Raw genomic sequence first — 22,016 nt, 5'->3', positions numbered from 1 at the left:
CTCACACCATTCACAAAAAAAACTCAAAATGGATAAAGGACCTGAATGTGAGACAGGAAACCATCAAAACCTTAGAGGAGAAAGCAGGAAAAGACCTCTCTGACCTCAGCCGTAGCAATCTCTTACTCGACACATCCCCAAAGGCAAGGGAATTAAAAGCAAAAGTGAATTATTGGGACCTTATGAAGATAAAAAGCTTCTGCACAGCAAAGGAAACAACCAACAAAACTAAAAGGCAACCAACGGAATGGGAAAAGATATTTGCAAATGACATATCGGACAAAGGGCTAGTATCCAAAATCTATAAAGAGCTCACCAAACTCCACACCCGAAAAACAAATAACCCAGTGAAGAAATGGGCAGAAAACATGAATAGACACTTCTCTAAAGAAGACATCCGGATGGCCAACAGGCACATGAAAAGATGTTCAACGTCGCTCCTTATCAGGGAAATACAAATCAAAACCACACTCAGATATCACCTCACGCCAGTCAGAGTGGCCAAAATGAACAAATCAGGAGACTATAGATGCTGGAGAGGATGTGGAGAAACGGGAACCCTCTTGCACTGTTGGTGGGAATGCAAATTGGTGCAGCCGCTCTGGAAAACAGTGTGGAGGTTCCTCAGAAAATTAAAAATAGACCTACCCTATGACCCAGCAATAGCACTGCTAGGAATTTACCCAAGGGATACAGGAGTACTGATGCATAGGGGCACTTGTACCCCAATGTTTATAGCAGCACTTTCAACAATAGCCAAATTATGGAAAGAGCCTAAATGTCCATCAACTGATGAATGGATAAAGAAATTGTGGTTTATATACACAATGGAATACTACATGGCAATGAGAAAGAATGAAATATGGCCTTTTGTAGCAACGTGGATGGAACTGGAGAGTGTGATGCTAAGTGAAATAAGCCATACAGAGAAAGACAGATACCATATGGTTTCACTCTTATGTGGATCCTGAGAAACTTAACAGAAACCCATGGGGGAGGGGAAGGAAAAAAAAAAAAAAAGAGGTTAGAGTGGGAGAGAGCCAAAGCATAAGAGACTGTTAAAAACTGAGAACAAACTGAGGGTTGATGGGGGGTGGGAGGGAGGGGAGGGTGGGTGATGGGTATGGAGGAGGGCACCTTTTGGGATGAGCACTGGGTGTTGTATGGAAACCAATTTGACAATAAATTTCATATATTAAAAAAATAAAATAAAATAAATAAAATAAATAAAAACGCTCTTTATACAGTTTTATGTCCGTTTGGTTGCTTTTGGCTACAAGTAACAGAAAGTCAAATTCAAAATGGCCCCAACACTGATGGGATTCATGACCTCCGATAAATAACATTCAAAAACCCGGTGGCTCCAGGTGCCCCGTGATGGGCCTCTCTGCTCCTCTGATGCCCTCTGAGCTCTACCTTACTCACTGTGTGGCCCTCCTCTTCAGGCTTATAAGCAACACTGGCAACAGCAATCCCAAGTGTCATATCCACAGTCAATAATATTCCCAGAGGGAAGAAGGTAACATCTTCCTTGAAGGCTCTCTTTATCAGAGATGAGCCCTTCCCAGAGGTCTCCTGGCAGACTTCTCTCTGTGCCAAAGACCGGACCACCCTGATTTTCCTGGGCACAAAGTGAGATTACACCTCCCAGGCTCTCTTGCGGTTGGGTGTGGCCATGTGACTGGGTTTTAGCCTAAGGGATTTAGAGAAGGGACGCACATGTCTTCAGGCCTGGCTTGCAAAGGTTCCCCCAAGCATGATCTTTTGTGACTTCTCCCCAGGGGGGGCTCCCTGGCTTGATATAGATTTGCATCATGACTCTAGAGGCCGTTCTGGGAGATGGTCAAGCCATCCAATGGAAGGAGTCTGGGTCTCAAATCAGAGTTGGGAGGACACGTACTCATTCATCTGGGACACTTGTCATATGTTCTATATGAATAAGAGAGAAACTTTCCCTGGGGCACCTGGGTGGCTCAGTGGGTTAAGCACATCTGACTCTTAACTTTGCCTCAGGTCATGGGATCGAGCTGAGTCGGGCTCCACACTGACAACACTGAGCCTGCTTGGGATTCTCTGCCTCCCTCTCTCTCTGCCCCTCCCCAACTCATGCTGTCTCTGTCTCTCTCAAAATAGATAAATTTTAAAAAATTGTAACGTAAACGTCAGCGGAGAGAGGACCCCTGTCTTCCAGTTTTGGTGGGCAGGTAGGAGCCTCACTTTGCTGGAAGCCTTGCTCTAAGCTCCGAAACTACCTCCTGTCATAAAGCTACGAAAGGTTTGTTTTTCCTCTGGATAAAGCCAATTAGCTAACACAGATGGCCACCCAAATTACTAGGTGACTCTGAGACAAACTATTTGTGACAGATGGTGATGTCAAGGCCTCTCACTCAAGAGCTAATTGTTGTTGACCAGGAAACATGTATGCAATGGATTGTATCTGCTTGACTCTAGAAAAAGGTGAGATTTCCTTCTACGTTTGCAACCTCTTAGTGGATCGCCTATGCCAAGCATGACCTTCCATTTTAATGCTTGTTCCGTAATAAAGCTATTTCTTTTCTCTCCTGCCTTGTGGAGGGATTTTCTGGGCTGGGTGAAGATTTTGCTTTTAATTATTAAAATTATTTTTTTTTTTCTGAACCATTTGAGAGCAGATTGCATACACCGCACCCCTTTTCTCTTTACTTTTCAGTGTGTATCTCCTAAGAACATTCTCCTATGAAACCGGAGTGCAGTGACAAAATTCAGGAAATTTCATACTGATAGGATAATTTTATCTAATCTACAGTCCATGCCCCAACTTTGTCAACCGTCCCAGTAATGTTCTTTATAGCACTTTTCCTCTGGTACAGACTCCAATCCAGGATCACGTTTGGCCCTGAGCCGCCATGTCTCAATCGTCTTTATTTGGAACAGTGTTTCAATTTTCCCTCTCCTTTCCATCTTTAAAGAATATAGGCCAGTTATTGAATAGAACACCCTTCGATTGGGGTCTGTGTGATGATTCAGATTCCTACATAGTGAAACTGGTTTCCTCTCCACCCCCATCTACCTCTTCATCCACTGGATGATTTCGAAGGAAATCTCACACATAGCATCATTTCATCCATAAATGCCTCATTCACTTCATTGCAATTGAATTTATTCATTTTATTTTCATATTTAGCATTACTAGGTCCTGTTTAAGAGACTCCCTGTGTAGATTCTATTAATATTTCTCAAAAAATGAGATCCATCTGGAACTGAGCTTTTGTATGGTGCAAGGTAGACAATTTTGGGGGGTGATGGAGATGTCCTCTATCTTGGTTGCTGTGGTGGTTACACAACCATATGCATTTGTCAAAACTCACAGAACTGTGCGAGGAAGAGGGTGATGGGTACTCTATGTACCTTATACCTTAATAAGCCTCACGTCAGTCCATCATGAGCTGTTTACGGACATATAAGTTAGAGCCATAATGGGAAGATGGGGACGTGCCACAGGGCATAGGAACTAACGCAGCAGCCATTTCCCCCTATTTTCTTTGGAGGACCCATCTCTTCTCCACTCTCCGCCCCTGTAGTTTGGGGGCCAGTCACCCCCACCTCTAGAAGTGAGTATAGAACCCCAGGCCTGCCCACCCCGAGTTCTGTGTTCCCCTGGCCACTGTGACCGGCTCAGGTTTAGGCTCAAGACCTGGGATGAGACAAAACGGAAGTGGAAAAGAGAATTGAAGCTCCAGGGGACGTAAGCCTGGGAGCTGCTGGGGCCCAACGGGAGGGGAGCTTACGTGAGAGCAAAGCCTACTCAGGACCAAAGAAGCCACGGAAGAGAGAAAGAGCATAGCGAGGTCTGAAGACATTGTGTTTAAGCCTCCAGTTCCAGCTGTGCCTGAAGTCCACCATTGGACTTACCAGCTATGAGTCAATACATTCCCGTTTTGCTTAAGTCAGTACGAGCGGTTTCTCACTCATTGAGCACGGTCAACCAGGCCTGCAGCCAGTCGACTGACCAATAATTGTGTTGTAGCAGACCCTTCGCTGGACATGCTGAGGGAAAGAACCACGACAGGGTCCAACGACTGGCTTGGCCCTTGAGGTGGGGGCCACCAAATGCAGTGGGTGAGCGAACTTTACTTTTCAGAAAAGGACTGAAACCCTCAGGGCCCTACGACAAGCATGTCCTGCTTCACCAAGGGAGAGACAGTTAAACAAACAAATGGCCTTTGAGGCGAGGTGTGATAAATCCCTAAATATCTCCTTGTTATAGGTAATGTATCCCACTGATTCTAACGTGTGCATTTCCCCCTGACATCCTGACATCTCTGACGTTAGGGTGCGCCTCGGGATCAACGGCTGATTACAGCCGTTCTCAGCCAGGAACATTGACTCTGTCCTTGCTGGTGCCTGAGGGTGACCTTGAGCACAGCTGTTCATATTATCATCCTTCCAGATGGAATTAGGTACCGCATGTGATCATTTAATTGCCTTCCTAAATGTCTCTTTAAAAGATCACGGCGTGATTCGGCGCTGAAACTAAAAGGCAGTTCATGCCACAAAGGCACTGGGGCAGAGCCGCGAATGTAAACCTGGTATCTGTAAAGAAAACAAGCAGCCCCTGGGAGAGTGGCTGTGGCTTCACATTTTCTTGCGAAGTAAGAACTACGGGCTTCACAGAAAAGGAAATAAATGCTGCGAGGCAGGGTTCACACTGAGTTACCGTGCGGACAAAGAAGGGAGGCGTGAGTCAGACGTCTGGACTCCGAATATGAACAAGTTGGGGGTTGTTATCACAACAGCATGTTGCTTATATTCCCCTTTCCGTCGCAAGAAGGTATGGGGCAGAAACACAGGTCTAAGTCTGAAAGAGCTTCTTCAAACAAGAAGTGTAAGTGATACGTAAGCATGGTTATGGTTGAGTGTCATTTGTAGAGTTTCCTTTTCCTTTCTCGGGGCACATAGCACAACGAGGCCCCTTAGAATTCAGCGTGCCTGGGGTCCGTGATTTCTGTTGAACGCTTATTCCGGGATGGGCTTCAGGAGTGTGTAAGAAGACACAGTGCCCTAGAGAAAGTTCTCTCCACACACACATCAGGGCGTCTCAAGGGTGGGATGTCGCAGAAAGGAAAAGCTAGTGCTCTACTTACGGGGTCCAGGAGTTTGGAGCGTGCCCAGGTCATCACTGTGGATACCAAAATAAATAGCTTTCGCTTCTCGAAGTGGCTGACTTCTTCATTCAGTGCTGCGGGGCCAAAGGGCAGGACAGTTATTCAGATCCACAAAGACCTGGTTTTCCAAATCATGTGTGGGACTTGAGATTACTCCTTTTTTCAGGGAGCACGTTAAGACAAGTGCCACCTCTCTGCTCCACTGGCCTGTCCCCCCCTCCACCCCCACATGTCCCTAGCATGTTCTTGGCATTCTCCCTCCAGCCACCTGACCTCTTCTGAGCCCAGCTTACAACCTGAACCCCCGTTCCTGTCTCCTGGCCTCTAGCAACGTGCTTTCACTTTCATGGAGTGCCAGTGGTAGTAAGGATCATAGCTGGTTCGATTGCAACAGTTCACGAGCTTTACCGAATCCTTACCATTACGAGATAGGTATTACTATCAACTCTATCTTACAGATGGGGGAACAGAGGTGCGGTTTGCCCAGAGTCATGGAAGAGGGCTGGGCGGGGTCCGATCCAAGCAGCCTGCTTGCAAGGCCTGTGCTCTCCCCACTATGTCCCAGAGCCAGCCAGCTGCGTGGAGAACGGAGCAGGAAGCCCCATCAAGGTTAGGTCTGAGGGTTGCGAGGGCCCCCAGTCAAAAGGCAAGGCCCCCTTCTGATCACACACAAAGCATTCCTGTGTAGCTTGCGCCCTTGTGGAAGGAAGCAATTTGGGGTGTGCCCACCCTTCCCACTCTACCTGGCCGGGGGAGGGCGGCCCATGCAGCAGGTGCTGTGGGCCATGGCTGGAGGGCCTTTGGTTCAGCAGGACTAGCTGAGTGGGAACGCTCTGTAGGAATCCGAATTTAGAACAGTGGTGGGTGGAAAGGTAAACATTTGATTTCTGAAGGCTTTGTCCCTCCCCAGGGGGGCTCTCTGCACATTTAAGCATTGAACCTCTTAAATACTTTGAGCATGGGATGCTGCTAAAATATTTTTCGTGAAGTAGAATCTTCCAGAAGGAAAGAAATCTGCTAAAGGGAGGTCTCGTTACACTGTCAGAGGATCTAAGTGACACGGTTGTCATGGTACATTTTTAGTCTCATGAGCTGATTCCCTAAAGAAGCAAAACAATAAAGTGCTGATATCCTGAATCTAATAAACGTGCGGATTCTGAGCCCGAGGTGAGACAACGTTACAGAATTAAGTAGGAGAACACTGTGTCCACATATTAATCCCTGACTCAAGTGTTCACTTTAGTTTCCATTTTTATTCTATTAACAAAAATTGCCGCTTCAATTTAATTTTGCCCTTTTACCATTTCTGTCCTCCTGTGCTTTCGGCTGGCCTATTTTGTGACTCCCTGGCACACTTAGACATCCTCGAAGTGGGTTAGCCTTTCATTTATGATTATTTTAATGGATCTAAAATAATCTGCTTTTTCACTGGTGAACAAGCACATTTTATTCCGCCCCCCCCCGCCCCCGCTTTTTTTTAAGTAGGCTGCACTCCCAGTGTGGGGCTTGAACTCATGACTCTGAGATCAAGAGTTCGATGCTCTGGGTGACTGAACCACCCAGGCGCCCCCACTTTACCCTTATATGCAAATGTTTTCTCTCATTTCTAATACTTTATTCCCTTTTCCTGTGTCATTTTGCCTTCCTCTGAAAGGCAAGGTAGGAGAATCTTTTTATATTGAGATATTTTAAAATTACTTAATAAAACATTATTAAGAAGTAATATATATTCATTGCAAACACACGCAAAACTAACAAACATACAAAAAAAAAAAAAAAACCCAAGTGGAAAACAGGTCCCAAATCTAAGAATATGCACATCAGGTAAAATGACAAAATTCTCAAAGCCCCACTGACCCCATCCCCCCCAGGTGACGCTGATGGCAGACTGGAGGCCTCTGACTGTCCTTTCTTGCAGACATGAACACTCTATCTCAGAAGCCTGGCAGCACAGCTAAAACCTTTCCAGAAAACAGAGAAGTAACATTTTCTTAATTATTTAAATCTCTTGGGGCACCTGGTGGCTCGGTCGGTTAAGCATCCAACTTCGGCTCAGGTCATGATCTCACAGTTGGTGAGTTCGAGCCCGTGTCAGGCTCTGTGCTGACAGCTCAGAGCCTGGAGCCTGCTTCCGATTTTGTGTCTCCCTCTCTCTCTGCCCCTCCCCCACTCATGCTCTGTCTCTGTCTCAGAAATAAATAAACATTGTTAAAATGTCAATACTACCCAAAGCAATCTACACATTCAGTGCAATACCAGTCAAAATTGCACCAGCATTCTTCTCAAAGCTAGAACAAACAATCTTAAAATTTGTATGGAACTACAAAAGACCCCCGAATAGCCAAAGTAATACTAAAGAAGAAAAAGCGGGAGGCATCACAATCCTGGACTTTAGCCTCTACTGCAAACCTGTAATCATCAAGACAGTATGGTATTGGTACAAAAACAGACACAGACCAATGGAATAGAGTAGAGACTCCAGAATTGGACCCCCAAATTTGGCCAACTAATCTTTGACAAAGCAGGAAAGAATATCCAATGGAAAAAAGACAGTCTCTTTTTTTTTTTAATTTTTTTTTTTAACGTTTATTTATTTTAGAGACAGAGACAGAGCATGAATGGGGGAGGGGCAGAGAGAGGGAGACACAGAATCTGAAACAGGCTCCAGGCTCTGAGCTTTCAGCACAGAGCCCGACGCGGGGCTCGAACTCACGGGCTGTGAGATCATGGCCAAAGCCGGCCGCTTAACCGACTGAGCCACCCAGGCGCCCCAAAGACAGTCTCTTTAACAAATGGTGCTGGGAGAACTGGACAGCAATATGCAGAAGAATGAAACTAGACCACTTTCTTACACCATTCACAAAAATAAACTCAAATGGATAAAGGACTTGAATGTTAGACAGGAAGCCATCAAAACCCTCAAGGAGAAAGCAGGAAAAAAAACCTCTCTGACCTCAGCCGCAGCAATTTCTTACTTGACACATCTCCAAAGGCAAAGGAATTAAAAGCAAAAATGAACTATTGGGACCTCATGAAGATAAAAAGCTTCTGCACCACAAAGGACACAATCAACAAAACTAAAAGGCAACCAACGGAATGGGAAAAGATATTTGCAAGTGACATAGCGGATAAAGGACTAGTATCTAAAATCTATATAAAGAACTCACCAAACTCCACACCCAAAAAACAAATAATCCAGTGAAGAAATGGGCAGAAGACACGAATAGACACTTTTCCAAAGAAGACATCCAGATGGCCAACAGACATGAAAAGATGCTCAACATTATTCATCATCGGGGAAATAGAAATCAAAACTACACTGAGATACCACCTCACACCAGTCAGAGTGGCTAAAATGAACAACTCAGGAGACTATGGATGCTGGTGAGGATGTGGAGAAACAGGAACCCTCTTGCACTGTTGGTGGGAATGCAAACTGGTGCAGCCGGTCTGGAAAATAGTGTGGAGGTTCCACAAAAAATTAAAAATAGATCTACCCTATGACCCAGCAATAGCACTGCTAGGAATTTACCGGAGGGATACAGGCAGGAGTGCTGATGCATAGGGGCACTTGGACCCCAATGTTTATAGCAGCACTTTCAACAATAGCCAAATTATGGAAAGAGCCCAAATGTCCATCAACTGATGAATGGATAAAGAAGATGTGGTTTATATATACCATGGAATACTACTTGGCAATGAGCAAGCATGAAATCTTGCCATTTGCAACAACTTGGATGGAACTGGAGGGTACTATGCTAAGTGAAATAAGTCAAGAAAGACAGATACCATATGTTTTCACTCATATGTGGAACTTGAGAAACTTAACAGAAGACCATGGGGGAGGGGAAAGAAAAAAAAAGAGGGAGAGAGCCAAACCATAAGAGACTCTTAAAAACTGAGAATAAACTGAGGGTTGATGGGGGGTGGGAGGGAGGGGAAAGTGGGTGATGGGCAATGAGGAGGGCACCTGTTGGGATGAGCACTGGGTGTTGTATGGAAACCAGTTTGACAATAAATTATATTTTAAATAAACAAACGAACGTACATTAAATCTCTTTATGAGAATGAAGGAGGAAGCAATAACACACATTCTACATTTTAAAGCTCATGGAAGGAGATACAGCATCCACGTTTGAGAAATGATTATGGTCTCTTGAGGAACAGGGTGTGGGGGGTCCTATGAGGAGCTAAAACCCATCTGTCACAGCTGGAGGGCAGTGGTTAACGTCTAAAATTCATAATCAGAGGACATCAATGCTGGTATTTTTATGTATGAAAAAAAGCATCAGTGGGTTAAACGAGGTTTCTCTTGGGGTATAGGGATAGAGTTGAAAGGGTATTCAGGGCATCATAACTTTTTATTCTAAGCCCTACTGTGCTTCTTAATTTTCCAAACATGTTCAGGTTTGTTTTAGTTTTTTAATGTCTGTTTATTTTTGGGAGATTGAGAGAGAGAGAGAGAGAGAGAGAGAGAGCAGGCGAGAGGCAGAGGGAAACAGAGACACAGAATCCAAAGCGGGCTCCAGGCTCTGAGCTGTCAGCACGGAACCTGACACGGGCTTGAACTCACGAACGGTGAGATCATGACCTGAGCCGAAGTCAGACGCTTAACCAACTGAGCCACCCAAACGCCCCCAAACATGTCCAGGTTTCATTTCAGAAAAAAAAAAAATTAATTACAAGAATACATTATATAGAAAAATCAATTCTCAAAGCCTGACCCAAAATAAGGATTCATTACATGTTAGCTCTAATTATGATTTTTAAGTGGTGCAATTGTTTCAGAAGGCACGGTTATACATCATCTGTAAATGTTTGCAAAGGGACAAAATGCAGAAAGTAGGCTTTCAAAGAATCTGTTTCAAAAGATGACACAGTGTTCCTGGTTTTCATTTGTTCCCTACTGGATGAAACGTAGGTACAGTGAACACAGAGAAACCAAACGCTCTAAGCTCCTGAGGAATCTCACACATCCGCAGACGGTACTTCTCCATCATTTCCCTGAGTATGATGCGGTCATTCGCGAGGCTCCGTCCCATTTCTTTTCATTTAAGCCAAAATGTCACTTTGCTGTTCATCTTATTCGAGGTTTGGCAACGTAGCGCCTGTGTTTATAAATGAAGTTTTTTTTCTTTTTAATTTTTTTTAACGTTTATTTATTTTTGAGACAGAGAGAGACAGAGCATGAACAGGGGAGGGGCAGAGAGAGAGGGAGACACAGAATCTGAAACAGGCTCCAGGCTCTGAGCTGTCAGCACAGAGCCCGACGCGGGGCTCGAACTCACGGACCGCGAGATCGTGACCTGAGCCGAAGTCGGCCGCCTAACCGACTGAGCCACCCAGGCGCCCCTAAATGAAGTTTTATTGGAACCTAAGAAATAACTCCTCTCCTCTTAAAGTCACATCCCCCTTGTGATACCTGTCTGATAAGTATGCCATTCTCTGTCCTGCATTAGAGTTCCTCACGTGTGCCTTAGCTCTCCTGTGGGGCTACAGGGGCCTTGAGGGTATAATCTTTTTCTTATTTGTCTTTGTATCTCCCCAGTACCTTCGACCGCACCTCCTTAAGCAGTGCCTGTAGAATGAATACACGTTGAATTTTGAAAGTTATTTCCTTTAATGATTAAAAATGTTCTATCCTTGGAGTGCCTGGGTGGCCCGGTTGGTGAAGCGTCTGACTTCGGCTCAGGTCACAATCTCATGGCTCCTGGGTTCGAGCCCCGCATCGGGCTCTGTACGGACAGCATGGAGCCTGCTTGGGATTCCCTCTCTCTCTGTGTCTCTCTCTCTGTCCTGCCCCTGATTGTGCTCTCTCTCTCTCTCTCAAAAAATAAACATTTTAAAAAAATGTTCTGTCCTTCAGAAGCACCCATTGCTTATTTTATATATTTACTTATTTTTTTTTATAAAAGCTGCTTTTTAAGTTTGTTTATTTACTTTAAGGTGAGGGGACAGAGAGAGGAGAGAGAGAATCCCAAGCAGGCTCCACACTGTCAGCGCACAGCCCAACGTGGGGGCTCGAACTCACGAACTGTGTGATCATGACCTGAGCCGAAGTCAAGAGTGGGATGCCTAACCAAATGAGCCCCTCAGGCGCCCCACCCATTGTTTAATCAAACAAGGGGGCCATGAGGTCTCAGCTGACTCTAAGGCCATAGTAGTCCACATGAACAAATCAAAACCTAAGTCTGTTACGGGCTGCAAGTTTCGGAAGCCAACACCCAAGGACAACCAGTCACAGTCAACTAGCCTCTTCCAGGTAAGCCAGCTGAGTACACTATAGCCAATCAGATAACTTCCTCACTTTGCTCTGCCTTTGCTCTGTAAGTCTTTCCCCTGGCCCCTGTTGGTGAAGCTCTCCAAGCCACTTCCGGTATGGTGTGCTCTCGTGAATCAAGTTTTGTTCAAATAAATTCTTAAAGATTCTCATATGCCTCGGTTTATCTTTTAACACTATCCAAAGGCTGATGAATATTCATCAGCTTTTTTTTTATCAGAGAAAGAGAGAGAGAGAGAGAAAGAGAGAGAGAGAGAGAGAGAGAGAGAGAACGCACACACAAACGGGGGAGAGGGGCAGAGGGAGAGAGAGAGAATCTTAAGTAGGCTGCACGCTCAGAGCCCAACACGGGGCTCGATCCCACGACTCTGGGATCATGACCTGAGCCTAAATCAAAAGTTGAACGCTCAGCCAACTGAGCCACCCAGGCGCCCCTCATTAGCCTAATTTCATTTCATGTTTTAGGTAAGTCTCAGGTCAGTTTTCCCACGGTCCTAATTCGCCTCGTGTTCATTAGATGACTCTTGGGTTAAGTAAGTTGCACAAAAGCAGCATCCCTGGAGACGAAAGAAAGAAGTTCACTGACCAGAGACTGCCCAGATGGCCTCCTCTGCTTGCTGTGGGTTCTCGGTGATGTTATAAATGATGATGTCACACTCCAGGAGGCGCATGAGAAGGTCCTCCCGAGAGATGTTCTGAAAAAGAGATGTGACAGTCATTTGTTGCAAGGCGCTAACCTTAATATTTAGCTGGAATGACAATTTCCAAATTAGATATACGGCAGATGAAGTGTCCTACAGGAAACATTTGCAGGGTTTCTATTTAAAACGAAATTTTGGCTCTCTTCTGTGTGTAGTTTCCAAGTAACAAATAAGTTTATGAAAATAGCTGGGAACAGATGATTAAAAAATTGCATAATGATTTTAGGTACTATTTCTGCAGGCTGTTTAAACCCCAATTCAGAAGGGAAGAATTAGAACATACTGGAAGAAAAATGTGTGAGGCATTTGAAACTAATGCAAACTCTATGCAAGATTACTTGAGCCATTATATATCCTGAATCGCTCAGAAGTGCTGATGAGTGATGAATGTGGATGGTTTCAGAACCCTCACGATGGCATTCAACCATTCTCTTCGTACATGCAAGGTGCCTTATTACAGTCGACAGTTGGGAATATTTCGAAAACACAGGAACTTTTAATGGGTGGAAATATAAAAGTGCTTACATTAGACAAAAGTAACTTCGGTGATCACCGTGTTTTAGGTAGCTGTTCCTTCCTGGCCACAAACTGAGTGGCTTAAACCACAGAAATTCATGTCCCACGGTCTGCAGGCCACAAGTCCAAGATCGAGGTGTCGGCAGGGCCGGTCCCTTCGGAAGGCTGTGACGGAGATTTAGCTCCGTGGCTCTCTCCTAGCTTCTGGTGCCTCTCAGGAAATCTCTGGGATTCCTTGGCTGGTTAATGCATCAACCACATCTCCGCCTTCCTCTTCCCAGGTGTTCTCCCTGTATACGTGTCTGGGTCCAAGTTTTCCCTTTTGGTAAGGATGTTGGTCGTATTGGATGAGGGGTCCACCCCAATGACCTCCTTTTAACTCAATTTCCTCTGTGAAGACCTATCTCCAAATAGGTCACGTTGTGAGCTTTCTGGGGTTAGGGCTTCAACAGATCTTTTTTCGGGGAGACACAGTTCAATCCATAACACACTCCATTCTGTTTCTTTTCTGGGCTGAATGGGCAGAAGGGAAGACACTCTGAAAATGCCGATCCAAACATCAGTTTTTAATTTTTCAATAGTGAGACGACACAGGACGACCCTGCTCTCCCAACGCACCTGAGACCGATCTAGATTCAGAAATGACGTGGGCAAGGAAGGAAGGAAGTCACTGGACAAATGGAAGGCGTGTGCTCCAGATGCTGCCCGAGAGAAAGAAGAGAAAGCATCTATGATTCCAGCCCGTGACAGCATGTGAGAGTGGCGTCCAAGGAAACACGCACACGCATGTGAAATCATAGCTGGATTTCGGGTGAAACAGGCACGTTTCCAAGAGGACGGCCATCCTGATCAGACGTTGCGTGACCACATTTTGGCATTCATTTGTTTACCCATCCAACATTTGGGGGCCTTTTGTTTGACCCCGAGGACAGAGGCAAAATGAATAATGTCTGGTTGTTTACACTAAGGAGCATTGTGTGTGTGTGTGTGTGTGTGTGTGTGTTTTGTTGGGAAAACTTATAGCAAATTAGCAAATTTTGTTTGTTTTGTTGGGAAAACTTATAGCAAATTATAGTCTAATGCAGACAAGGACATATCTAAGGATATAAGAAGCCTTTGAACAAATTAGAAAAAGGCAATCTGCTCTTTGTGGGGAAATTATAAGGCGGCACCTACTCTGGGGCACTCTGAACCCAGCAGAACACAGCTCCTACTCATGTCCTTAGGCAGGCGCCCTTGCACAGTGTGCAACCTGCTCAGCCTTACATGGCAGCCCCCAATATAGAAAGGGCTATCATAGAGGTACATCTGAGGTTTGATAGACCAGGAGGAATATGTGATTAAGGCTCCTGGGAGTTGACATTCAAGTTGGATTGAAGAGTGAATATGAGCTCATTCAGCAGAGCCTGGAATAGTGGATGGTTTGCTGAGCCAGGCAGAGGCACCTTCCACAAACTAGACCAGCCTAATGTTTTCCATCCTCTGCTCTCTCTCACCTTTCATGCCACCCTTGCCTCTTCTCCTTGGTTCCCTGCAACCCATGCTCTAGCTATGCTGATGTTTTTCCTATTCTAAAGCATACCACGCACTTCCCCATGTGTTCCCGCCTTGTGTGACATTTCCTTGCCCCCTTATCTGCCTGGCAGTCTCTACTCAGCCCTAGAGGCCGGGCCTCAGTCCCAGCTTCTCCCAGTAGCGGACCATCCTTCATCCCGGATGGAGGCTCCGGGATCTCCAGACCAGAGGAGCTGAGGGGGCCGGGGGGGGGGGGGAGGGGGGTGCTGATCTGTGTGGTAGGCAGGGTGTGCAGCTACATCTGCCTGGCTCCGTACCTAAGACCGAGCGCTCATCAACTGCCCTTTTCAGATGCTGCTGTGTCCACACCTCTGCGGTCGTGCCCACTGCACTGCCGTGGGGCTGCGTGTTTGTGTGCGAGTCCCTGCGAGGTGTGAGCTCCACGCGCCTCTGTGGATCCTTAGGACGCTCGAGACACGTTCACGGATCCGAACTCCAGTGTAAATGGTGGGCGCTGGTAAAGATCTGAACTAACGCAAATGGCCACGCTAAGGGGAAGGGGGCACCTCGTGGAGAGGCTGTAAGGCGCCCAGGTGAGGACCTCGTGACCAAGAGGGGGCGCCACGAGCCCACAGCTGCGGTAGCGGGGAGTGCGTGATGGACGGTCCGGAGGACACAAACGTCCATTTCCTCTTCCCCTTTCCCGACAGAACCCCAATTTTGTTCAGGTGCTCCCCTCTCAGCCTGGGGATCTGAACTCCACTCCCTAGCTTCAGGGCTGGGCTTTATTGATCTCAGGGTACAGTGATCCGTTCAGGAACGGGCATGTGACTCACTTCCACACCGTGAGATTCAAGGAGACGCCTGCAGGGGACCGCGGGATTGTTCATCCTCCTTTCTCTGAGCACTTCCGGAAGTTCTCTTCACCGCGGTGTTGCTGTGTGTGAACGTGAGGCCCTGGACCGTTGCCGCCTTGCTCCCAGCCCAAGAGTGACGTCACCCTTAAAGGAAGGGAGAGGCCAGGAAGGGGCAGAAAAAGGAGCTGCAGCCCCTGGATCACGCCAGCCCTGAAGCTGCATCTTCCCTGAGACGACCAGCCACATAAACTGAAGAATTTCCTTCTTTACTAAGCCAGTTTGCCTTGCCTTTTCCCCCTATGACTTGCAGCCCCAAACAGCCCAAACAGATCTAGGTCCTTAATCAAAATTAGGAGGCTGAAAGGCAGAGTGGTTTTGTAGAGGAGGAAAATAAATTTCATTTGGGGGCCCATTGAACTAGAAGTGCCAGCAGGGCATCTGGGGGAGTGCACCAGGGGGCAGTTGGATTTGCTGGTCAACAGGGCTGGAGACAGATTTGAAAGGCATTGGCCCGTATGGGGGAGCTGGAGCCATAGGACCAGAGAAGCTTGAGGAGGGACATCCGTTACGAGAAAGGAGGGAGTTCTGGGGAAAAGCGCGTTTAAAGGGCAGAACGAGGAAAAGGAGCCAGCGAAACAAGGAGTGCTCAGATGCACGAGGGAAGTCAGGGGGTAAAGACCGCAGAAGAGGGAAGGAGACTTTCTCCTGGGAAGCCAGGTAAGATAGGACTTTGGGAATTAGGCCAGCCGGGAATTAGACCAGTGACACGGGTCAGGGTATTTCCTGTGGCTGGACCCTCGCTGAGGGGGCAGGGGACAGGGGCGGAGAAAGAGGCTGGTAGCCACCAGGAAGGCCGAATGAAGTTCAAAAGATGTGCGCACCGAACACATGTATAGGCAGAAAGAAAGAAGCCAGTGGTGACTGAAGACCCAGGAGAGGGTGAAAGGGGGTAAGTGGTGGAGAAAGTTCCCTAAGATGGCAGGTTGGGGGGAGAGGACTCTCATTCATTTCACAAGTGTTTATCGAGGGCTGCTTTCAGCCAGTTAATGTGCTACGTGCCAAAGATGCACGGATAAACAGGGCAACAAGTGAGGCTCGGTCTATTCTTAAGGCTAACCATCTGGGGCAGTGTGACCCACAACAGACAGATAGTAACAATGGAGTGGGAAAAGTGGGATGATGTAGGCAGGTAAAGATGCTGTGGGAGTCCAAGAAAAGAGCTCAGATTCCAAACTGGGAGTGGGGAAGAAGTGGGAATCACTGAGGGCTTCCTGGAGGAGATGGCATCCCAAGTTAAGTCTTGCGGAACGAACAGGGCTGGGTGGGGTTGGCAGAGGAAAGTCTGTTCCAGGGTACGGCATGTGCAGAGCTGTATGGCAGGGTCTGAAGAGCGGCAGGCAGGCCGATGAGAGGCAGACACCCCTACTGGAGGCATTCAAATGTCTCAGGTTGTGTGCGTAGAATTTGTCATGCGGGGGCAGTGAAACTGCTAGAGAAACGTGAAGACGGTGGGAAATTAAGTTGGACACACTGGTGGTTCAGCAAGGCTTGACTCGAAAGGGAACAGATGCTTCTCCTCTTTGTTCTTGAAGCCCCCCTCTCCTCTTCACTTGTTTCTCTGTAGAATCCTTTGCTCCAGGAACACGGTATGGATTCTGACATCCCGCTGACCTCAATGTACACTTAGTAACCAGACTTGGATGGCAGGTGCCAGCCCTGAGACCACCTTGAAGGGTGGGTCTGCAGTTTGCTGCTGTTGTTGTTTTCAAGTTTTTGTTTAAATGCCAGTTACGTAATGTACAGTGTAATATTAGTTTCAGACGTAGAATTTAGTGGTTCGTCACTTACATACAACATCTGTTGATCAACACGGCAAGTGTCCTCCTTAATGCCCATCACCCAGTTAGCCCACGCACCCCCACTGCACCCCTCCGGTAACTGTTTGTTCTCGATAGTTAAGAGTCTGTTTCCTGGTTTACTTCTCTCTCTCTCTCTCTCTCTCTCTCTCTCTTTCCCCCCTATATTCATCTGTTTTATTTAAAAAAAATTATTTATTTTTGGGAGAGTGCAAGCGGGGGGAGGAGCAGAGAGAGGGGGACAGAGAATCTGAAGCAGGCTCTGTGCTGACAGGCTGACAGGAGCTAGTCTGACGTGGGGCTCGAACTCCTGAACTGCGAGATTATGACCTGAGCCAAAGTCGGACGCTCAACCGACTGAGCCCCCCAGGTGCCCCTCATCTGTTTTCATATGACTGACATCATACGGTATTTGTCTTTCTCTGACTTATTTCACTTAGCATAAAAATCTCTAGCTCCATCCACGTCGTTGCAAATGGCAAGATTTCATTCTTTCTAATGGCCGAGTAATATTCCATTATATATATATATATATATATATATATATATATATATATATATATACACACACACACACACATACACACACCACATCTTCTTATCTGTTCATCAGTCAGTGGACTTTGGGCTCTATCCATAATTTGGCTATTGTTGATGAAGCTGCTATAAACATCAGGGTCCTTTGAATCAGTAGTTTTGTATCCTGTGGGTAAAAGCCTAGTAGTGCAATTGCTGGCTTGTAGGGTGGTTCTATTTTTAACTTTTTTTTTAAGGTTATTTGTTTATTTTTGAGAGAGAGAGAGAGAGAGGAGGGAGGGGCAGAGAGAGAGGGAGAGAGAGAATCCGAGCAGCCTCCGTGCTACCAGCATTCCCACCAGCAGTGTAAGAGGGCTCCCCTTTCTCCACATCCTCGCCAACCCCTGTTGTTTCCCGTGTTGTTGATTTGATTTGATTTTTTTTCCTGTGTTGTTGATTTTAGCCATTCTGGCAGGTGTGAGGTGGTATCTCAATGTGATTTTGATTCGTCTTTCCCTGATGATGAGTGATGTTGAGCATCTTTCCACGTGTCAGCCATCTGGATGTCTTGTTAGAAAAATGTCTGTTCGTGTCTCCTGCCCATTTTTTAACCGGAAGGCTCTGCGTTTTTGAAGGCATTAGCCCGCTGTAGCCTCCTTTGCCTGGCAAAGTAATAAAACTATCGTTCCTCTTTATCCCCACACTCCGTCTCCGTGTTATATTTTAGCTCCCGAGCACAGAGTTGGGTTCAACAACGGCCGCACAGTTTCTCAGTAAGACAGCAACATAATGATATGTTCTTTCCTAGTGGCTTATTACCAAAGGAGGTTTCTCCCTCCCAGAAAGCGCCCACCATAGTTGGGTAGTGAGGGGCAGCATGCATTTTGAACACAGTTTAGAAGATTCTGAGTCTGCAAGTCCAGATTAGATCCATCCCTTCCAGGAGTATCTAATTCAAATTCTTTGCTCCAGGCACACATTCAAAGTGGAGACAATGGTTGTTCTCCGTCAGGGGAGAAAGACCTGCCTCCACCTGTCCCACACCTTCTTGCACCCCCATGTGTGCAGAAGAGAGAAGGAGAAGCAGAGAATAACAGCATATTCTGTTATGGTGACTCTGCCCTTGGTCAACTCTTAGCAAAAGCCACCTGGACTTACGCTGTATGTCTCCACGGCAAAGTTGGGCGGAACGCCTTCGAGCTTGGAAAGCGTACCCACGATCTGGAACGTGCCGTCCTTCAGTTTGGATGAGGCTTCCATGGCTGACTTACTTTCTTCTTCTTCCTCTTCTTCTGTGATTTCTTCAAGTGAAGCCCCGACTACACAGTTAGACAGGAACTGCAAGAAAACACAAACTTGCTAAGAAAATACTAAGGACAACTTAGAGAAAGGGTAGACAGTTGGAATGATTCTAAACACCGACCATCCTTGAGGGCTTGCTAGAGGTACCCCACGTGCATAGCCGATGCGTTTTACCCTGGTGGTTTGCTGAAACTAACAATGACCCCAGTAACACGGCCAAGTGGGTACTATTATGGCACTCTAATTTTAAAGTGTTTTTAAAATTTATTATTTATTTTTGAGAAAGAGAGAGTGCATGCAAGGGAGGGGCAGAAAGAGAGGGAGAATCTCAAGCAGGCTCCACACTGTCAGTGCAGAGCCTGATGCAGGGCTTGACCTCCCCATCCTGGAGATCATGACCTGAGCCGAAATCAAGAGTCAGATGCTCAACCGACTGAGCCACCCGGGTGCCCCAATGGCACTCTCTTTTATAGATGAGGAAGCCAGGCCCAGAGAACTTAAAGAAGGTGTTAAGAATATTGCCCTGCTCTGGCAACGGGCAGAGCAGGGCTGCGGTCACCACGATGATCTTGTCTAATAGAAATGTAGCAGTGTAATGTGATCAACTCAGGTAAGTTAAATTGGCTAGTTGCCACATTAACAGCAGTAAAAAGAAACCAGTGTAACTAATTTAAATAGTGTTTTCTTTACCCAACAGATTCAAAATATTATCAGTTTAACATGTAATCAGTGGAAAAAAAATTATTAATGAGATCTTTTATGTTCCTTTTTGTTCACACTAAGTCTTTGAAATTCGATGTGCATTTTACACTGACGGTAGGCTAATCTCCATTTGGATTCGCCACATTGAAACGTTCAATAGCCACATGTGGCCAGTGGCTACCTTTACAAGTAATGAAATAGAATGAAGTTGGCGAAGTTTCGCTTTTTATTTTACAGAAGTTATCCTTGGGAGTGGCTTAAGAAATGTTAAAGAGTTTCATATATACACGTGTTTGTGTGTGTGTGTGTGTGTGTGTGTACACAAACGTATATGTATGTATATATAATATGTATGTATACTTTATAAGAATGGTTTTAATTTCCATATTAAACACGTATGTAATCATGATATTATTACACCGTGGGAGGAAAAGCAAACCAAAACGAAACAAACAGGAAGTCCCACCTCATTTATTTTGATAAACGTCACTTTGAGTTACTAATGCAAGATTAGCAGGTTCAACCTCTTACTGGAAGATAATTCTTCCAAGTATGTCATGTATATTTTCATTTCTCTCTCAAACATACATATTCCATTTTATTATCTCATTTCACAGATGAGGAAAGAGATGCCCAGCTGGAAGTAACTTGCCCAAAATTACACGGGCAGGGAGGGGTACAGCTGGACCCTGGGATCTCAAGGCTGCACACATACCACGCCCACCACACCGCTCCGTCCCCGGGACAGAGAGGGGGGAGCAGGGGCTGTGGGGAGCGGGTGGCGTTGCCCAGCTGGGCCAGGAACCTGAAGACCAGAGACCTGGCCTCCATTTCTTTTGTAGACTTCTTATTCCCACTCACATGGTGCTTGGTACAGAGAACAGCAATTACCTAAAAGGCCAGAACTAGAGGTCCAGGTGAATTAAGGAATAACTGAAAATTCTGTTACTGATAAGCTTTTGCAAAAGATCTCTACAAATGGAAAGAAAAGAAAATTTGCTCTAAAAATATTATACTGTAAAAAAAATAATCAGAGCTCAAAAGGGGGGTAAAGTAAAAAGCTAAATTCTCTTCCCTCCCACTCTCCTAATCTCAGTCAGGTTCACCTCTCTTTGTACAATAATCCAGTAGCTTTCATTGGATTTGGAATATAAACCAAGAGCCTGATCTCCACCCCCTCCCTGCCCCCAGATGTGGGCCTTTGTGTTGGACTCTGCTTTAATTTATGCAACAAATATCAGTGGAGTGCTCAGCACGCCTGAGGCACCATTTAACTGCTGAACAGGCCCACCTTCTGACTTTCATGGGCCTTTTCCTCCCCCCCAAAAATGAAAAATTACATTTCACGACTGTATTGCCATAGAGACCCACAATCTTTGACTCTAACGTTTCATTTGGTTCCTTCTGATTTTAAAAGAAACATTTCTGGGGGTACCTGGATGGCTCAGTCGGTTAAGGGTCCGACTTCAGCTCAGGTTATGATCTCACAGGTTGTGAGTTTGAGCCCCGTGTCAGGCTCTGTGCTGACAGCTCGAAGCCTGGAGCCTGCTTCAGATTCTCTGTCTCCCTCTGTCTCTCACCCTCCCCTGCTCACACTCTCTCTGGCTTTCTCAAAAATAAATACAACATTTTCAAAAAGAAAGAAAGAAAGAAACATTTTTGTCAGTGGCCAAGTCTCTCGGGCCCTGGGCTCCCTGCCTGCTGCCCTGAGGCCTGGTTCCCTGCACCCTCACCTCTCTGCCCTCGGACTCCCTCCTGCAAACACCGGGGCTTCCAGCTGGAGCTCTGCGTGCAGACTGGTGCCCAGGACCAGGAACCCTCTCTTAAGGGGAGCCTCTGACAGCGCCCCGTGGCACAGACCCTCGCTGGGTTCGGGGGTTCGGGAGCCCGGGGCGGGGGACCGGGAGCTGGGGTCTGGGACTCCACTCTGACCCTCCACTGCTCACCTTCCCGATGTTCCCGCTGCTGTATGAATCCAGCAGGTTTATAAACACCCTCTGGATCCGGATAACTTTCTCCATGGGTGCAGTAACTTCCTCTTCCTCACCCTTGGTGGCAGCCGCACGGGTAGCTAAGGAGAAAGCGTCCCTCTGGTTGCCAAGGAGTTGGGGCCAGAGCGAACTCTTCAGGGGCGTGGCCTAGGGCGCGGGGCGGAGCGTTCCTGGGGTGGGGGCGGGGCCGCCGGTTTCCCGCGCGGGGCGGGCTCTGCCGGGCCGTGGGGCCAGGGTGATGTGCCCGCTCTGCTTGCGTCCGCGCCCTGTTCTCTCGTGCAGGGCGAATTCTCTTTCAAGGCCTCCTGAGGCCTTGACACAGGGGCCAAACGATCCCTGCTCCCTTTCCTCTCTTTGATCCCGAAACTGGAAACACCCCCCCAGGGGTCACCTGACGCGGACCGCTGGAAATACTGCTGAATCCGCTGATCCAGGAAAGCTCACACACACGTTGCCCTGTGGGATGGTCTGACCAGGACGTGACAATCCTGCAGCGCAAAGAGCAGCTGTGGCCATGGAGTTTCGTGTCCAGGGCGCTGGAACGACAGCGCGTGTGGTCCTCACTGTCCAGTTGCTGCTTGATTCATGGGGCTCAGCTGGCTTTAGGGGCTGTTTGGTAGCAGTTCTGGGAGACCT

General features: G+C 46.8%; 1 protein-coding gene across 1 annotated transcript in view; it reads right to left on the bottom strand.

Moving 5' to 3' along the window:
• The window catches only part of AK7 (adenylate kinase 7), a gene marked incomplete at its 5' end in the record, with an annotated part of 69,348 nt that extends 47,821 nt beyond the window's left edge, over positions 1–21,527 (bottom strand). Inside the window, 4 exons of the mRNA XM_042989278.1 lie at positions 5,124–5,218; positions 12,011–12,119; positions 18,544–18,723; positions 21,336–21,527. Coding sequence (XP_042845212.1) covers positions 5,124–5,218; positions 12,011–12,119; positions 18,544–18,723; positions 21,336–21,527 — 576 coding nt within the window. The remainder of the gene's footprint in view (positions 1–5,123; positions 5,219–12,010; positions 12,120–18,543; positions 18,724–21,335) is intronic.
• Between the last annotated feature and the right edge of the window lie 489 nt (positions 21,528–22,016).

Source organism: Panthera tigris, chromosome B3 (assembly GCF_018350195.1).
Source record: "Panthera tigris isolate Pti1 chromosome B3, P.tigris_Pti1_mat1.1, whole genome shotgun sequence".
In the NCBI taxonomy this organism is placed as follows: Eukaryota; Metazoa; Chordata; class Mammalia; order Carnivora; family Felidae; genus Panthera; species Panthera tigris.
Note: the sequence above shows the minus strand (reverse complement) of the source record. Positions and strands in the feature narration are given on the sequence as shown.